This window comes from Macaca mulatta, chromosome 16, assembly GCF_049350105.2.
Source record: "Macaca mulatta isolate MMU2019108-1 chromosome 16, T2T-MMU8v2.0, whole genome shotgun sequence".
NCBI lineage: Eukaryota > Metazoa > Chordata > Mammalia > Primates > Cercopithecidae > Macaca > Macaca mulatta.
Genome location: NC_133421.1, coordinates 66,352,717 through 66,370,135, shown reverse-complemented (window position 1 = coordinate 66,370,135; position 17,419 = coordinate 66,352,717). Strand labels below are relative to the sequence as shown.

Genomic DNA, 17,419 nt, shown 5'->3' with positions numbered 1-17,419 from the left:
CAGAGGAATTTCCGCGGAGGTGGGCTGGGGTAGTCATCTTAGGGGCAAGAGCGAGGGGTGGGCGTGCATCTCCTAGAGACCATCTCTATCCCATAAATCCTCCTCCCTTCTCCCATCCTGAGACTTTCCTCCCTCTGGACAGGAAGACAGGTGGCGGAGAAAGCCCTTCGGAATGAATGTTTGGGGGTGGGAAGGGAGGAGGATTTAGGTTTGGAACTCTAAAAGGCACATTTTCCCTGCAGCAAAAAGCTTGAGGATGGGCCCCAGGGAGGGGGTGCGGTTTTCTGGGGTGGAGACTGTGTCCATTCCTTTCTTTTCTGTGTAGTCTAAACTGGCCTTGCAGAAGCAACTCACCAAGACGCTGGCAGCCCGCTTCCTGCCCAGCCCGCTCCCCACCGCAGCCACTGCCATCTGTGCCCTGCCAGGGCCCCTGGCCCTCCGCCCTGCCCCTACAGCAGCCACTACCCTCTTCCCAGCTCCAATCCTGGGCCCAGCTCTGTTTCGCACCCCAGCAGGAGCTGTCCGCCCTGCCACAGGACCTATCGTTCTTGCCCCTTATTAGCCCTCATGGGGAGGCCAGAGCTGATTTCCCAATAGCCACTCCTTGTCTCCTACTGTCCCGAGACACCTTGGGTTCCTACAAGCCACAGAGACTGTGAACAGCTTCAGGGGTCCTGCCCAATCCAGAAAGAACTGGGCTAGTTTTAAGGGCAGCTCCCTTCCAAGGGCTGTCCCCACCCTCCTTTCCCAGGCCTTCCAGGGTTAGTCCTAGGCTTCCCTGCATTTCCCACCCTGACAGACCCCAAAGATCTATGCAAAATCTCAGCCCCAGCCACGTGGTGCTCTCACTTTCCTCCACCCAAGACCTACACCAGGCCCCACATGGCCAGCCTCCAGGAATCTTAGCTTCTACAAGCCATCCTCTCCTAGCCGGGGAGCAACTCTCTGACCTCCAGTCCTAGGCTCTGGGGCTTCACTGGAGATAGAGATGGGGTCTTTAGCTGGAGCAGGCTCAAGGCTATCAGGACAAGGTGACCATAGGAGTGTGACAGAGGACCACGGAGGAGAAAGGGGGACCCAGAAGTCCTTCGATCAGCAGTGCTAAGGTGGGGCAGAGCCAAGGAAGTGGTGGGGCTGGTTCTGAAAGCTTTTGGGTGCTTCATCTGCTCTGAAGGGGTGGGACTGAGAGAAGGTGATGTTCTGGTTGGGCCCAGGGTTTTGTTTGTTTTAATCTTAGTCTTCTGGGCATTCATGGGCCCAGACATTTTTTCTTTTTCCAGAGTTGCATTCTGTTGCCCAGGTTAGAGTGCAGTGGTACGATCCTGGCTCACTGCAGCCTCTGCCTCCCTGGTTCAAGTGATACTTGCCGGCTGGGCGCGGTGGCTCAAGCCTGTAATCCCAGCACTTTGGGAGGCTGAGACGGGCGGATCACAAGGTCAGGAGATCGAGACCAGCCTGGCTAATACGGTGAAACCCCGTCTCTACTAAAAAATACAAAAAAAACTAGCCGGGTGAGGTGGCGGGCGCCTGTAGTCCCAGCTACTCGGGAGGCTGAGGCAGGAGAATGGCGTAGACCCGGGAGGCGGAGCTTGCAGTGAGCTGAGATGCGGCCACTGCACTCCAGCCTGGGCGACAGAGTGACACTCCGTCTCAAAAAAAAAAAAAAAAAAAAAAAAAGTGATACTTGCCGATGAGCCCAGTCTTAATATTGAGGGGGTAACTCATTCCTCAGCAGCTCTTGTTAGCCTTCCTCTGACTTCCTGAACCCCAGCTCTTGGAGGGCGGGTGTGGGTCTCCCTCAGACTATGGACTCAGCTAATACCGAATACCCCCAGGGCTCCCAAAGGAAGAGCTTTCCCTTCTCTCAACCAGCCCCTGCCACTGTGAAGCTGAGTATTGGGAGGCAGTCTCACACGCACTTACAAGACCCATTTCATGCTGTCAACATCAGTGTCACAAGCTCCCTCCCACTGCAGCACTGCCCCCTCTGCACCCCACAATATGGGACCTTGCCAGTATCCCCCTGTATCTTTTTTTTTAAGACATTTCCAATGGGAGAACCAGAAAAAGGGGGGAGGGGAGGGAAACTTTTTGATAACAATTGTGGTTTTATTGTGTCCAATGAATGCATCAATAAATGAACTTGAAGCCCAAGCCTGTGTGTGTCCTAATTCCACTCGCCCAGCCCTGGGCACCTGCCCCACTCACCTCTGGCTTTGAGAAGGGGCGTGTGTCGGTGGTTGCCTGGCTGCAGTGTCTCACCTAGGCTAGGTGTGCACCTTAGAAGCACAAAGCAGGCACAGGAAGTAGTGGGTAATAAGCTCACTTTGCAGGCCACTGGGTACGTGCCCACCCTCCTGAGCCCCGAAAGAGGACCTGTCTGCTCCTGAGAGGCTGCTACGTGTTTGCCTTGTTCTGTTCAGGCATCTGAGGTACGAAGGAGGGGCCAGAGGAGCACCTTGTCCAGCCTTCACCATGGCAGCGGGCATATAAATATAAATACAGGTAACTTATAAATAGAAGTCCAGCTCTGAGTTGAAAACCACAGGCAGGATGAAGAGCAGCCTCCAAGGGCGAGGCTGGAGGGCTGGGCACAGAGCGGCCACTCTGGCGACTGACAGCAGGTAGTGCACTCCTGCCCCCTGGTGGCTGGAGGGAGCGGCAGATCCCAGCCTTCAGGGCTGGTCGGCATAGCACCTTGAAGAGGGAGAAGCCATTGGCTTTACAAAATCAGAGAACTGGAAAGGATCTAGATCATCTGAGCAACTCTGGTCATCTTACAGATAAGAAACTAACACCCAGAGAGGGGAAAGGTCTTGCTGGGTCACAAAGTGGGGTGGCAACTCATAGACCAGTTACTCTATTCCACCTCAACCAATGAGGCCCATCTGCTCCCTGAGCAGGAAGAGGAAGTTAAACTATTGGTGGGGGTGGGGAATTTTTTTTTTCTTGAGATGGAGTCTTGCTCTGTTGACCAGGCTGGGGTGCAGTGGCGCGATCTCAGCTCACTGCAGCCTCCACCTTCTGAGTTCAAGCCATTTTCCTGCCATAGCCTCCCAGAGTAGCTGGGATTACAGGCATGTGCCACCATGCCCGGTTAACTTTTATATTTTTGGCAGAGATGGGGTTTCACAATGTTGGCCAGGCTGGTCGTGAACTCCTGACCACAAGTGATCCACCGGCCTTGGCCTCCCAAAGTGCTGGGATTACAGGCATGAGTCACTGAGCCCAGCCAGGGGTGGGGGATTTAAAACAGAAAACTATACTCCCAGGAGGCTAGCTTCTTCCAGCCAAGAGGAGGACAGGAGAAAGGTCAGGGTGAGGGATGAGGAGACACGTAACACCAGTATAGGAGCATATGTGCGTGCACACACACACAGGCACAACTAAACGCATACACACAATACCCGGACACCCTTTTTCTGGTGTCCAGGCTGGTGCCATAAGTGTGTGTGTGTCACTGATGGGAAGCCCAGAGGGTGGGACCCCTAACTATAATAGGAACCAGACCCGAGAAGGGACACTGCTGCGTGGTGACTCTGCTTCCTGTTTGGGGCAGCTGGAAAGGACGGTGACCCACTGCCCCAGGAGACAGTGGAGCAGAGCCTATAAAAGCTGGGGTGGGGAGTAGGCTGTGAGGGCTGAGGAAGGGGATGTCAACCAAGAGTATTTGCACTTCCTGGAGGTGAGAGGGAGCAAAGTGGCTGGGGCCTGGCCTACTGGGGAGCTCTGTGGCTGAGCGGGAAAGGCAGCTTTCCCTCTACTTTGCCCTCAACCCATCTACCAGAGCCCCAGATGCTGAAATGGGGCTAGGATTATAAAGGAGGAACGGCAGCTCTTCAGCCATCCAAGGAGCCACTGCCCTTGTTCTTCCGGCTGAGGGGGAAGGCAGACTTGCTCTGGGGTTGCGTCATCTTGCTGGCCAGGTAGACGAAGGGCTCCAGGAGGGAGCGCCGGTCCGCCACTGACACCTCCCACAGCTTCACCTTCTCTGACTTGGCCCAATGCTGAGCCACATCTGGGTCTACACGCCGCTGCTCCTGTAAGTCACACTTGTTGCCAAGGACCACGATGGTGACCTGGGGAAGAGGAACACAGCATAGGCCTGTGAATGTACCATAAACCCAGGAATGGACATGGGGGCTGGCAACCACCTAGGAGTTCTATGAGAGGAAAGCTAAATGGCTGATGTTTCGTCTCTTTCTAGATTCCATACCATTCATTGTGGGAAAGGAGATGGTTGCTTTTTCTTCTCTTTCCTCTGTTCAAATTCTGGCCTCCATCTAGCCCTCCTTTTAGTTCTATCACCAGCCCTGCATTGCCCATACATGCTCATTACTAGCCGTCAGTTTCTGGCTCAACACCTCACGAGGAAGCACTCCCAGAACTCTGCAGCTTAGAGCGGGATTCTGGAGAACAGAGGGCCTTCATGGCCAGATGCAGTGGCTCATGCCTGTAATCCCAACGCTTTGAGAGGATGAGGCAGGTGGACTGCTTGAGTTCAGGAGTTTGAGAACAGCCTGAGCAACATGAGAAAACCCCATCTCTAGTAAAAATACAAAACTGAGCCAGGCGTGGTGGCGTGCACCTGTAGTCCTAGCTACTCATGGGGCTGAGGCAGGAGGACCACCCAAGCCTTGGGAGGTTGAGGCTGCAGTGAGCTGTGATCATGCCACTGCACTGGGTGAGCTGTGATCATGCCAGCCTGGGTGGCAGAGTGAGACCCTGTCTCAAAAAAAAAAAAAAAAAAAAGAAGGGCTTTCGTAGCTAAAAGCACAGAACTATCAGAAGAACAACTAGTGGGGGCTTCATACATTAAGTCAGGTCAGGGACCCCTTAAGCCACAAAGAGGCCTCTTTGGTTGAGCAGACTCAACATGCAGCCACCCCACTTCTAGCTCCTAACTCACCTTGGAGTGAAGAATGGAGCCATGCCAGGCTTCCCAAACCAGCCCACTGCCCAAACTCTCTGATCACTGAGGCTCCCACCAGAAGCCTATGCCACACACCTCCTTCTTGTCCTTGGATTTGTCAATCTCCTTCTTGAGCAGCTCCACACGCTGAAAAGACTCTCTGCTATCTGTGCTGTAGACCAGGACGTAGCCATCAGTGCAAGAGAAGCAGTGTCGGGGCAGTTCGGCCCCATCTCGGAGCCCCCGGGTGTCGTAGAAACGCACCTGCTCTCGCACCCCTCGGTCTGTCTCAATGGAGCCCACGTAGATGTCTTCCTGCGTCTCGATCATCTCTGAACCTGGTATAAAATGAGAAAACTGTCTGAAGTGGAGAGGGAGATGGGAAATGTGAGTTATGAGAACAGCTTAAGGCTGACCAGATGGGGAGAAAGGAATGTAGGGGGCTGAGGAGGCCAGAGAATTGACAGCCTGGCAGGACTGAAATGATTTGGGTTTAGGGGAACTAACATTAATTTCTTTTTTTTTTTTGAGACGGACTTTTGCTCTTGTTGCCCAGGCTGGAGTGCAATGGTGCGATCTCGGCTCACCGCAACCTACACCTCCCGGGTTCAAGTGATTCTCCTCTCTCAGCCTCCTGAATAGCTGGGATTACAGGCATGCGCGCAACCTACACCTCCCGGGTTCAAGTGATTCTCCTCTCTCAGCCTCCTGAATAGCTGGGATTACAGGCATGCGCCACCACGCCCGGCTGATTTTGTATTTTTAAGTAGAGACAGGGTTTCTCCAAGTTGTTCAGGCTGGTCTTGAACTCCCGACCTGAGGTGATCCGCCCACCTCAGCCTCCCAAAGTGCTGGGATTATGGGTGTGATCCACCATGCCCAGCCAATGGACATTAATTTTATGCTAATTCCATGCTAAGCACAAGTGTGATATGACAGCTTCTCCTTCCTATCTTGGACACAGGGCTTTCTCCCTCCGATTTTGTTCAGTGTTGTAGAGCTGATTTGTTGCAATGTAAGTTTTATTCTTCCAGGGCAAAAACCACCAGGAGCAGCTTTTAGCCTGTGTGTGTTGTGATCAAGCCTATTCCTTATTCTTCAACTTTTCCCACTGTTCCTCCCCCTCCAATAATACTCACCCACCACATGGTTCCCATACAGAAGCTGCTCCAGGATTGAAGTTTTGCCCACAGACGCCTGGCCACACACGACCACCTTGCAGCTCTTCCCCATGCTTAGTTTTCAACCTTGAAGAACAGAAGCACGCTGGGTGAGGTGAGGAAAGAAAGCATCAACACAGAGGGCAGTTACTAGCAGATGTTTTCTGGTGGACAAAAACCAAAACCAAAAAAATAGAAGGCAGAACTTCCATAACTGAGAGCCCAAGTTCTAAACTGAATGTGTAGTTCCAGGGTTTCAGCACCATCCCAATGCTAGTCAGAGAAAACCGATGTCTCTATGTTCACTACTGGACGGTGAGCTGTTATTTTATTCGTCTTTGTTATCCCCAGTTCCTAGCCAGTACCTGTCCCAGGGCAGGTGCTTGGAAATGCTGCCATAAAGGGAGAGGAGAGTCACTGGCCACTGGCCAGGTTCCCTTCTGTGCACAAGATGTAGAGAGGACCAATTAGTGAAGGGAACTCAGCCCAGCTTCCTCTCTTTAATCATGACCCCATGGCGAATTAAGCAGGAATAGTATTTTGTGTGGCTGTCTGAAGCCATCTGCTCCCTGGGGGGACTGAGCAAATAAAAAGGATAATCTAGGGCAGGGCACGGTGGCTCACGCCAGCACTTCGGGAGGCTGAGGTGGGCGGATCACAAAGTCAGGAGTTTGAGAACAGACTGGCCAACATAGTGAAACCTCGTCTCTACTAAAAATACAAAAAATTAGCCAGGCGTGGTGGCGGGTGCCTGTAATCCCAGCTACTTGAGAGGCTGAGGCAGGAGAATCGCTTGAACCCGGGAGCCGGAGGTTGCAGTGAGCCAAGATTGTGCCACTGCACTTCAACCTGGGCAACAGAGCGAGACTCCGTCTCAAAAAAAAAAAAAAGACAATCTGCTTTCCTGTACGACTCATCTGGACAACAATCAATTCCCTCTAAACGCCAGTCAAGTATATGGCTAAAATGAACATAAGAGAGAAAGAGTGAAGAAACCTAAGGAAAAAAAAGGCTTCAGAAAGGAGATACTTTTTGCTGCCCTTGGGCTGACAGACACAAAAGAGAAAGCTCATAGAAACCCTAAGAGGGCCGGGCGCGGTGGCTCAAGCCTGTAATCCCAGCACTTTGGGAGGCCGAGACGGGCGGATCACGAGGTCAGGAGATCGAGACCATCCTGGCTAACCCGGTGAAACCCCGTCTCTACTAAAAAATACAAAAAACACTAGCCAGGCGAGGTGGCGGGCGCCTGTAGTCCCAGTTACTTGGGAGGCTGAGGCAGGAGAATGGCATAAACCCGGGAGGCGGAGCTTGCAGTGAGCTGAGATCCGGCCACGGCACTCCAGCCCGGGCGACAGAGCAAGACTCCGTCTCAAAAAAAAAAAAAAAAAAGAAACCCTAAGAGGTCCCAGACAGGTATCTCCCCGAAGGCAAACTTCCAAACACAAGCCCCCCCGCCCCCGCCCCAAGAGCTCCAGACAAAGATCCCCCAAAGAGAGCAGAAATAGATCACTCCCAAAGACTGTCCCAAACAGAAACCTCTCCAGGGGAAGCTCCTGACACAGACCCCCTCTCCATATACTGAGACCTACAATAAAAGACACCATAAGAGTGGGCCAGAGGGGCCTCCGCCACAGATTTTCCCACGGGGGAGCCCCCATATGAATGAGAGGCAGAGACCAGCCACCTAAAGCGGCCCAGGGGCGGAGGCCGATCCTAGCGCCGGACGAGCCTCGCCTCCCAGCTCCGTACCTCCCGGGGGCCCCGCAGCACCAAGCCAGGCCCTTGGAGCGCGCGGGGACCAGGGGAGGGGCAGCGCCGCCGCACAGGATTGTCTTCCTCCCGGGTCGGTGTAGGCTCTGCCGGGCCCCGCCCCCGCCGCCTGCCCTCTCCCCAGCTTCCGTCAGACAAGACGAATTCCGGCAGCGGAGAACGGGTGCGGACCGCGCAGCTCCCCCAGAGGTCGGCGGGGGAATGACGGCCACGACCTGGCCTGGGTGTGTGCGGGAACCCAAGGTTCTAGACTCCCTGGACGCGGGCCGCTGGTTGTCCTGGTGTCTCTGAGGCCCAAATGTTCTCCCTCTAAAGGCGATCAGGGTACAGTAACTCTTCGTTTACTCAATCATTCATCCGTCGAATGTTTTCTGAGCATCTTCTCTGTCTGTGCCATGTGCAGGGCCATATACTGAGAGAAAGTGGACGAGTTAGATACGGTGGCTGCCCATCAGAACTCACGGTCTAGAGAAGCTAGATGTCTAACAATTACTGAGGTGCTGTGGGGCACAGCAAAATGGCATTTAACTTTGAGTCAGCAGACACTGAAGAGCTTGGGGGAAAGGGTGTCCTAGGGTGGAGGAAACATGGCTACAAGTCATGGCATTTTCTGGAACTATGAGAACTTGGGTTCAATATTGGTGGTAGAAAGGACCTAAATACTGGTACTCAAATTAAATCATTAAAAAAAAATAAAAGAAACAGATAATCAAAGGCTTTGTGTGGTAGGCCAAAGAGATCAAACTGACGGCAATGGAAAGCCATTGCCAATGAAGTGACATGATCAGTCCCTGAAGAAGGTCACTCTGGCAGAAGAGGCAAGACTGGACAGAGATGAAATTAGGGACCGATTAGGAGACTATTGCTGTATTCCAAGTTTTTTTTTTGTTTTTTTTTTTTTCTGTTGCTTTGTTGTTGCCGTTTTTTGTTTTTAGGGACAGGGTCTTACTCTTTTCTCCATGCTGGAGTACACTGGTGTGCTCATAGCTCACTGTAGCCTCTAACTCCTGTGCTCAAGTGATCCTCCTGCCTCAGCCTCCCAAGTAGCTGGGACTACAGATGCATGCCACCATGCCCAGCCTATTCCAAGATTTAAAAATATGATGAGTGCCTGAATCGGGATGGAAAAACGGAGATGGATTTGGGAAATATTTGGTAAGAGAATCAACAAAACTGAGCAACAAATTGGAAGCCAAGAGTGAGGATGGTTTAATCCATTTAACAAGATATGGAATTTAGGAAAGATAATAATTACATCCAGCATTTGTTTTTTCTGTTGTTCAGGTGTAGGTAGACAATGAAAAGTTAAGTTTAAATATGGTAAGCTTTGGGGATTTGTGAAACATACAAGAGATATCCAGTAGATAGTTGGATATGCAGCTGTGGAAGCTGAAGAAAGGTCTAGGTTGGAGATATGTAGAGTTGAGAGTCATCAACAGATGGAAGTAAAGCTGTGGGAATAAATGAGTTGCCTTAGAACATAAAGTGGGAAGATGGTGAGACAGGTTGGCTAGCATTAGACTGGACTATGAGCCACTGACAGGCAGGGCAGGTGGTCTGTAAGTCTTGTGCCCTCACAACCTAGCACAAAGTAGGCGTTTTGGAAAGGGCTATTGAGTGATTGGCTCAACGAATGACCCCTCCTTTCCAACCTAGTAAGCTTGTCCTATCCCTCCCTACTCAGTGGTCGCTGTGGTTTCAGTTCCCTCCACACTGGGATAGGCAGGGTAGGAGCATTGGCACATGCTGTTTTCCTGGAAGAAACAGGTAAATCCTTTTAAAAATTCCTTTGCCCTCTTCTCATTTTAGCTACTCTTAGCTTTACATTGTAAAGCTACTCCTAATACGCCTCCAATTTAACCCCAGAAAGCTCCAATTCAATTCAGCTCCACAAATAGTGGCTTGGGTGAGGGAATAACAAGACAATTAAACTGTGCCCTTGTCCCCTGTGAGTTCTCAATCCAGACCGCATTCGGCAAGACAAGCGTGATGAGTAGAGAGTTTATATAAGAGGTAGGAGTAATGGGGACACAAGAGCAGGGACCTCACCCAGCGAGCTTCCTTATAAACTCCAGGGCAGGGTCTGGGGCGCCATGTGTCAGCTTTCCTAGGCTTAATGCTGAGATGGCACTCCCAGGCGGCTGACATGAAAGCAGCCTCGTAAAAGGGTCAGCGTCATTAGGGTGATGAACCAGTTGGTGTTTGGAGATCCGGAGTGGATGAAAGGCGCAGGATGAAGACGCCCTACGTTCCCCTGGCTTGATTGGGTAGGGCTTCCAGAGAACGATGAAAGCTGGGGGAACTGGGCTCAGAGTGGCTCTTGCCTTTCCCGGGAAGAAGCTGTGAACACACTCCAAGGTCGGAAAGGTAGCAGTGGGGACTCTTTCCCTACAGTCTTGGGTCACCTGGTCCCCACCCAACCCAGACTCCACGGAGCCTTTAAGGAAGACTCTCTAGGATTGGAAGTTGCTATGGCAACGAGGCTCTTGGAATACTGAAACCAATCAAGCCCTAGAGAGGCTACCACCCGTACACCTCCATTCCCATCCACGGGTAAAGTGGCGCCGCCTACGCACAGGCACAGTCCCTGGGCTCCCGCCCCGGCGCGGAGACCACCCTGGACATCCGGGGACGGGAGGCCGCTCTGGCCCCAAGCGGAGCCTCTCTCTGGTAGACGAGCCCGAGGGAGCCCTTCTGGGCGAGGCGCCGCTGAGCTGCTCTATGCTCCAACCGGAAGTGCTCTTCACCGCCGGCCTCCCACCCAGCTCTCTGGTCCCGGCGGTAAGATGGCGGCTGCCGCGGAGTGCGATGTGGTAATGGCGGCGACCGAGCCAGAGCTGCTCGACGACGAAGAGGCGAAGAGGTAACCGGGTAGCAGGGTAGTAGAGGAGGCAAGCTGCAGCTCCGTGGCTCAGGGAAACCCGTTCCTGCCATGATGCAGCCCCCAGCTGTTGAGGCGATGCCCCGCCCTACGCAAACCCCCCCCCAATCTGAGATCAAGGCCGGATGGACCCCCTGAAGGGGCGCTCTTGGGGGTCGGCCTTCCTCTCCCGCTTCCGCCTGGCGAAGGAGCTGAGGCATGGCCTTCTTCTCCAGCTGAGAGGACGATCGTCCTTATAGGAGAGCCCGAGTCTCGGAGGGCAATTTCGGAGGTCTGGTGCGAGGGGGGGGGGGCGGCGCGGCGTCGATGACGACTTCCTTACATCGCCCCTGACTCCCTCCTTCTCGTTAACTTCTGTGCATTGTTGCCTGTCTGCACTTTCCATCTCTAAAACCTTTGCTCTCCTCCCCCCGTTTTCCTTTTCGATCACTAGTCTGGGTTCGAGGTGATTGTGTGTCTCCATAATTGACCTGGTTGCCCCCGGTTATCCCAGAAGTCAAGGATGATAGAGAAAAAGGGAAGAGCGAGGGGCTTATCTCGTGTTCTCTGTGTCAGACTCCTCTTCCCCTATCCTTCCTGGGTGATCTTTATCCTTCCCAGCACTGTTCTTTCTTAAGTTAAGCACCAAGGAAGAGGGCAACTGCTTGGGCGCTGTTGGCACACCGAAGCAGCCGCAGTGGTTCGAGACTGCCAGTCGGACTAGCCAAGGGAGCTGCTGAGTGAGTGGTTTTCGAGAACGCTCTAGATTCTGGCAACAGGCCAGATTATTGGAAATGGGGTTGGGACAGAGTTGTGGGTAGTCATACGTGTTCTAATACTAAAGCAGAATTGACAAGAAGGTTCTAGAAGTTTGGAGCCCTTTCCTTATCAGCTGCAGGTTAATCTGACCCTTTTGTTCAAGATGCCTACAGTGCCCTCAGTCTTATTCCCACATACTTTATATTTTCATACCAAGCCCGTTATGTCTTCAGGCTGGGTAATTTGAGGTGGTGATGTAGAATTAGTTCATGAGATCTGAAATCAGGATTCTGAGATTTTTACTATCTGATGAGTTAGAAATATAAGAACGGAGGCCATGAATAGTTATCAAGCTTGAAGGTTGTTACCACAGCCAGTGTCTCAAGTTCCTGATCTGTTGGGAGCTGGGGGGCCTGACAAAGTGTAATAGGTCCCTGGGATATCAGAGAAGCCAGGACACCAGAGTCCAGTCTCTGTTCTTAATTTTGAGCTTTCATGTTGTTCCTGCTTCTTTCTAGATATTTAAAGTTAAGCATCATCAACCCTTATACATCATTAAAGAGCTGCAATGGGAAACAAAATTTCTCCCAGTGCAGACAGAGCTTAATTAATTGTAGAGAGTTACTTGGATTTGGAAAGAGTTCAGTGTTTCTTTATATTATAAATAGGGATTTGGCCATAGGTAATTTATTTATTTATTTATTTTTAATTTTTTGAGACGGAGTCTCGCTCTGTCGCCCAGGCTGGAGTGTGGTGGCATGATCTCAGCTCACTGCAAGCTCCGCCTCCTGGGTTCACACCATTCTCCTGCCTCAGCCTCCCCAGTAGCTGGGACTACAGGTGCCCACCATGCCCGGCTAATTTTTTTTTTTAATTTTTTTTTATTTATTTTTATTTTTAGTAGAGACGAGGTTTCACCGTGTTAGCCAGGATGGTCTCCATCTCCTGACCTCGTGATCCTCCTGCCTCGGCCTCCCAAAATGCTGGGATTACAGGCGTGAGCCACTGCACCAGGCTGGCCATAGGTAATTTAAAAAATTCATCCTACTCATTGTCAATCTCTGATGTAGAGTGTCCCTATTTTGGACTTCATTTCAAAACCTCCTATCTAAAGCAAATACATTTCTTCAATCACAGCCTTAGAGGATATTCTATCATAAAATTGGAGTAAATGAACCTGAAGACGCATAATAAAATAGGTTATGCTGTAATGTGACCACATCACACAAAACATGGTATTTTATAGCAGTACAACAAAATAAGGTAAACTACCTTATTACTTAAGTAGCCTGTAATCCCAGCACTTTGGGAGGCCGAGGCAGGTGGGTCAGCTGGGGTCAGGCGTTTGAGACCAGCGTGGCCAACGTGGCAGAACCCTGTCTCTATTAAAAATACAAAAATTAGCTGGGCGTGATGGCACGCACATGTAATCCCAGTTACACAGGAGGCTGAGGCAGGAGAATTGCTTGAACTCAGGAGGTGGAGGTTGCAGTGAACTGAGATCGTGCCATTGCACTCCAGCCTGGGTGACAGAGTGAGATTCCATCTCAAGAAAAAAAGTCGTTGATTGCAGAATGCAAATTATTTTATCTGTCACTAAGAAAATATAACTATAAATTAAACATGACAACATGTATTATCCCTGTAGTTCAAATAGTGAGAGAAAAAAATTAATTAAAAAAGGAAAAAGGCTGGGCGTGGTGGCTCACACCTGTAATCCCAGCACTTTGGGAGGCCAAGGCAGGTGGATCACCTGAGGTCAGGAGTTCGAAACCAGCGTGACTAATACGGTGAAATCCTGTCTCTACTAAAAATACAAAAAGTAGCCGGGCGTGGTGACGCACACCTGTAATCCCAGCTAGTCGGGAGGCTGAGGTGGGAGAATTGATTGAACCTAGGAGGTGGAGGTTGCGGTGAGGGGAGATCATGCCATTGCACTCCAGCCTTGGCAACAAGAGCAAAACTCCATCTCAAAAAAAAAAAAGTTACATTAAAAAAAGAAAAAAATGCATTCTTATCAGACTTTTATGTTTCTCATATATAGCACTCTTTTCGACAGAATTAAACATGTTTATTATATACCACTTTTGTGCACAAGTCAAAAGGAAAATAAGGCTGGGCGCGGTGGCTCACGCCTATAATCTCAGCATTTTTGGAGGCTGAGGTGGGCGGATCATGAGGTCTGGAGTTCAAGACCAGCCTGGCCGACATGGCGAAACCCCATCTCTACTAAAAATACAAAAAATAGCTGGGCGTGGTGGTGGGCGCCTGTAATCCCAGCTAATCGGGAGACTGAGGCAGGAGAGTCTCTTGAACCCGCCGGGAGGCGGAGGTTGCAGTGAGCCAAGGTCACACCACTGCACTCCAGCCTGGGCCATGCAGCGAGACTCTGTCTCAAAAAAAAAAAAAAAATAAGTTAAATAAACAAAAAAATCAGTTTAACTTTTTGCCATATCAGACATCCTTAGAAGAATAAACATTGGCCAGGCGTGGTGGCTCACGCCTGTAATCCCAGCACTTGGGGAGGCCGAAGCAGGCTGATCACCTGAGGTAGGGAGTTCGAGACCAGCCTGACCAACATGGAGAAACCCCATCTCTACTAAAAATAGAAAAAAAAAAATAGCCACACGTGGTGGCGCATGCCTGTAGCCCCAGCTACTCGGAGGCTAAGGCAGGAGAATCACTTGAGCCCGGTAGGCGGAAGTTGTGGTGAGCCGAGATCACTCCATTCTCTCCAGCCTGGGCAACAAGAGCGAAACTCTGTCTCAAAAAAAAAAAAAAAAAAGAATAAACATTAGGCTCTGTTAGTATGAAAAAACCTTGTTTATGTATGATTTTTCCAGTGCTGAAAATGGGATGGAGATTTAGAAGCTTTGGAGGGAGGTGGTTTTATGTTTTTCATGTTTCCTGAATTCCTCTTGTGTGGCCATAGCAGAGGGCAGTGATAGGGGCATCCCTTACAAATGCCCTTTTACTGTCTGGCTGTCTGGCCTGGTTAGAGTTCTTTGGCCAAGTTCCTGCCTCTGTTGTTATGGTCCCACTACCAGTTCTTTTAGAGATACAAGTGTTAATGGGTCTCGGGTTGTTTTTGTGAGGTCCAGCAAGGAATTCTTCCTTCCTTACGTCTTGGCTTAAGACATGTCCTGCTGCTGCTAAGTTGTCACAGTCCCACGGGGAGGGGGCAAAATGAGAGGCGCTCTTAAGACGTTGGACTTCACGATTGCAGCATTTTAAATGGCTACATGTTTTATTTCCTTAGCTTTAGTGTTTCTAGAGAGAAAAGAGATATATTTCAATTTTTTTGCATGTCACTCTGACAAAGTTCTGTTTCCCTTATTTTAGCCAAGAAGCTAAAATAAGGCTAGGCTTAGTGGCCCATGCCTGTAATCCTAGCACTTTATGAGGTCAAGATGAGAGGATTGCTTGAGCCGAGTAGTTTGAGACCAGCCTGGGCAACATAGTGAGACTTAGTCGCTACAGAAACATTTAAGGTTGGGTGCGGTGGCTCACGCCTGTAATTCCAGCACTTTGGGAGGCTGAGGCCAGTGGATTGCTTGAGGCCAGGAGTTCGAGACCAACCTGGGCAACATGGTGAAACCCCCCCATCTCTGTAAAAAAAATACAAAAATTAGCAGGGTGTGATGGTGCATACCTGTAGGCCCTGCTACTTGGGAGGCTGAGGTGAAAGTATCACCTGAGATGGGGGAGGTCGAGGCTGTGGTGAGTTTTGATCACACCACTGCACTCCATCCTGGGTGACAGAGTGAAACCCTGTCTCAAAAAAAAAAAAAAAAAAAAGGGTTGGGGCTAAAATAAAAGATGTATTAGTTGGCACTCCAGAAGAAATCAGGATTCTATGCATGAAGATTATTTCTCTTTGCTCACCAAAACAGGCAAAGCTCTTTATGAGCCAGACGGTTCAACTTCAGATGTTTCACATTTCAACTAACTTAAGCTTTATGTTTTCCTGTGAAGTTGCTGACTGCTTTACCTAATACGGGAATACCTGTCTTGAGTTAAGTATCTCTCATGATTATCTCCTGGGCTGGGAAACAGCTTGATCTCTATAGGGAGTCTTTCTTATGGTAAACTTGAGGGATTTCAAATTGTTTTTCTTTCTTTCTTCTTTTTTTTTTTTGACGGAGTCTTGCTCTGTTGCCAGGCTGGAGTGCAGTGGTGTGATCTCAGCTCACTGCAACCTCCGCCTCCCAGGTTCAAGCGATTCTCCTGCCTCAGCCTCCTGACTAGCTAGGACTATAGGCACATGCTACCATGCCCAGCTAATTTTTATATTTTTAGTAGAGACGGAGTTTCCCTGTGTTGGCCAGGATGTTCTCGATCTCTTAACCTCATGATCCGCCTGCCTTGTCTTCCCAAAGTGCTGGGATTACAGGCGTGAGCCACTGCACCCGACCTCAAATTGTTTTTCAAAGAGAAAACACTTATGTGTCTCAACATATACCTAATGTGACTGGACAACAAGATCTAAAAGAATCAAGGGATCCGTAGACTTAAGAGTCAGGACATCCTTACCTGATTCCTTGAGCTGATAAGCTTAACTTCTCTGTATGTTTTCCTGATGGGCACAAATAAGAGCAATTATTAGGCGCTTACTACCTAGGTATTGTAAACCCTTTGCTGTTAGGATTTTGCCTTTTATTTCTTTATTCACATTGTTAATGGGGACAACTGAACTCTGAATTCATGTCCCTGGTTTGCTGTAGTTGCTGTTTGTTTGCTGCAAGCTTTGCATGGTGTTTTTAAGTTTGTGGCCTTACTTAACTGAAGAGCTTGTGGGCATGCCTCCCCTGCTTTCTTCCTTACCCGGTTTTAAATTCTTAGGAATGTGTCCTTCTAATCTTCCTCTTGAAGTTTCAGAGCAAGCACCTAGACATTTCAGTAAGCCTCCAAACTGAGTGGGAATTTATCTTTGACCTGGATCCCAAATCAGTGAGAAACATTTTTTTCCTTTTGCTATGCACTAAGTGTAGTCAGACATGAAGAAATGGGAGATGGGAGGAGAAATGGGTCCTGGTTAAGAAAGAGATAAACCTAGGAATACAGAATTCTCAATACCGGCAAATTAATTGAACTCTGATACTAACAAGTTGCAAAGTAGATAATCATAATTGGAGTAAAGGTAGAGTACAGATAAAGGTTCTCTCTTACTGCTTTAATTCAGATCCACATATTAACTAGTGCCAGAGAAACAAGAATTTTGAGAAAATACAGGGCCAAGTGAGTGGCAGTTGCCTTAGAGTCCAGTCCACTCCCAACAACCAGAACTCTGATTGGCTGAAAGCCCAGCCTTATTGTACATTCCAGCCAATCAGGGATTAGTTTAGTCTTTGAAGTTTGTATTTTAAAGGTTTTGAAAAGCTGAGTACTGGGCACTTGAGTTTTCCTTCTTCAGGACTTTAGGAGATTGGAGAACAGTGGTCAGCAGTTGCCTAGTTGCCTTGTGGTCTGATGCAGAGTCCCACTGAGACCCATTTCTCCCTTACTGCACTAGTCTTTGGTCCCCTTTCTCCAGCGCTGAGTGATGTGGAAGTTACTTAGAGGTCGTTCCAGGTATTCTTTTAAACTTTCAGAAATAAGAACAAAATTCAAGGTGCAGTTATCCCAACAACTTTTATTGGAGTGACACTGTTTTTTCTTCTCCCGTTAGGATCAAAATGGCAATTCCTATGTTTTACCCTCACCATTGATAAGAATATGAGTGGTTGAGGCTTTTGAGAATGGTAATAGGAGGAATATATGACTCTCAGGTCTTATTCTGAGACCTGAAATTCTGTTGGCATGTGACTTACAATTTGTGTGGGGAGGCGAGATTGTCAGATAAGCAGTGTTAACCATCTCTCCTGATTCTAATATTACTTTTGGAGAGAGTATGAGGGGCAAGCAGGACCCTCTCTTGTTTTTGGAGTTTCTGTCCTGAGAGTTCTTCCTTGGACAGTT

The 17,419-nt window shown here is 49.6% G+C and overlaps 3 protein-coding genes and 1 long non-coding RNA gene across 57 annotated transcripts in view; 2 read left to right on the top strand and 2 right to left on the bottom strand.

Annotated features, from left to right (window-relative positions):
* ZNF385C (zinc finger protein 385C) overlaps nucleotides 1-2,154 on the top strand; it is a 67,975-nt gene extending 65,821 nt beyond the window's left edge. For 21 of the 33 annotated variants that reach the window (XR_013406805.1, XR_013406803.1, XM_077971776.1 and 18 more), the window contains one exon: nucleotides 326-2,154. Coding sequence is in view for 19 of the 33 variants with exons in the window: in XM_077971776.1 (XP_077827902.1) it covers nucleotides 326-562 (237 nt within the window). In the remaining 14 variants the exon portion in view is untranslated. The remainder of the gene's footprint in view (nucleotides 1-325) is intronic. The other 12 variants (XR_013406814.1, XR_013406817.1, XR_013406811.1 and 9 more) reach the window with 2 other exon arrangements.
* NKIRAS2 (NFKB inhibitor interacting Ras like 2) lies at nucleotides 2,089-10,467 on the bottom strand. Of its 12 annotated transcripts, none has more exons than XM_002800469.4 (4): nucleotides 7,662-7,930; nucleotides 6,052-6,159; nucleotides 5,009-5,250; nucleotides 2,089-4,079 (listed from the first exon to the last, which is right to left on the bottom strand). In XM_002800469.4, the coding sequence occupies exons 2-4, from the start codon at nucleotides 6,143-6,145 to the stop codon at nucleotides 3,840-3,842; spliced, it is 576 nt and encodes a 191-aa protein (XP_002800515.1). In that variant the 5' UTR covers nucleotides 6,146-6,159; nucleotides 7,662-7,930; the 3' UTR covers nucleotides 2,089-3,839.
* A 137-nt stretch (nucleotides 10,468-10,604) lies between these two features.
* The window catches only part of DNAJC7 (DnaJ heat shock protein family (Hsp40) member C7), a 41,363-nt gene continuing 34,548 nt past the window's right edge, over nucleotides 10,605-17,419 (top strand). For 8 of the 11 annotated variants that reach the window (XM_077968878.1, XM_077968875.1, XM_077968873.1 and 5 more), the window contains exon 1: nucleotides 10,610-10,705. Coding sequence is in view for 4 of the 11 variants with exons in the window: in XM_077968873.1 (XP_077824999.1) it covers nucleotides 10,629-10,705 (77 nt within the window). In the remaining 7 variants the exon portion in view is untranslated. 11 annotated transcript variants of the gene reach the window in all.
* On the bottom strand, nucleotides 10,610-13,469 carry LOC144335717 (uncharacterized). Its single transcript, XR_013406839.1, has 2 exons — nucleotides 12,766-13,469; nucleotides 10,610-11,325 (listed from the first exon to the last, which is right to left on the bottom strand). It is a non-coding gene; the product is annotated as an uncharacterized LOC144335717 (long non-coding RNA).

Bases quoted from the DNA above. Each gene is read 5' to 3' on its own strand.
- NKIRAS2 (XM_002800469.4), bottom strand. From the start codon at position 6,145: ATGGGGAAGAGCTGCAAGGTGGTCGTGTGTGGCCAGGCGTCTGTGGGC. The intron at 5,251-6,051 runs GTGAGTATTATT...ATTTTATACCAG, and splicing joins GTATGGGAACCATGTGGTGG to GTTCAGAGATGATCGAGACG. The intron at 4,080-5,008 runs GTGTGTGGCATA...CCTCTTCCCCAG, and splicing joins AATCCAAGGACAAGAAGGAG to GTCACCATCGTGGTCCTTGG.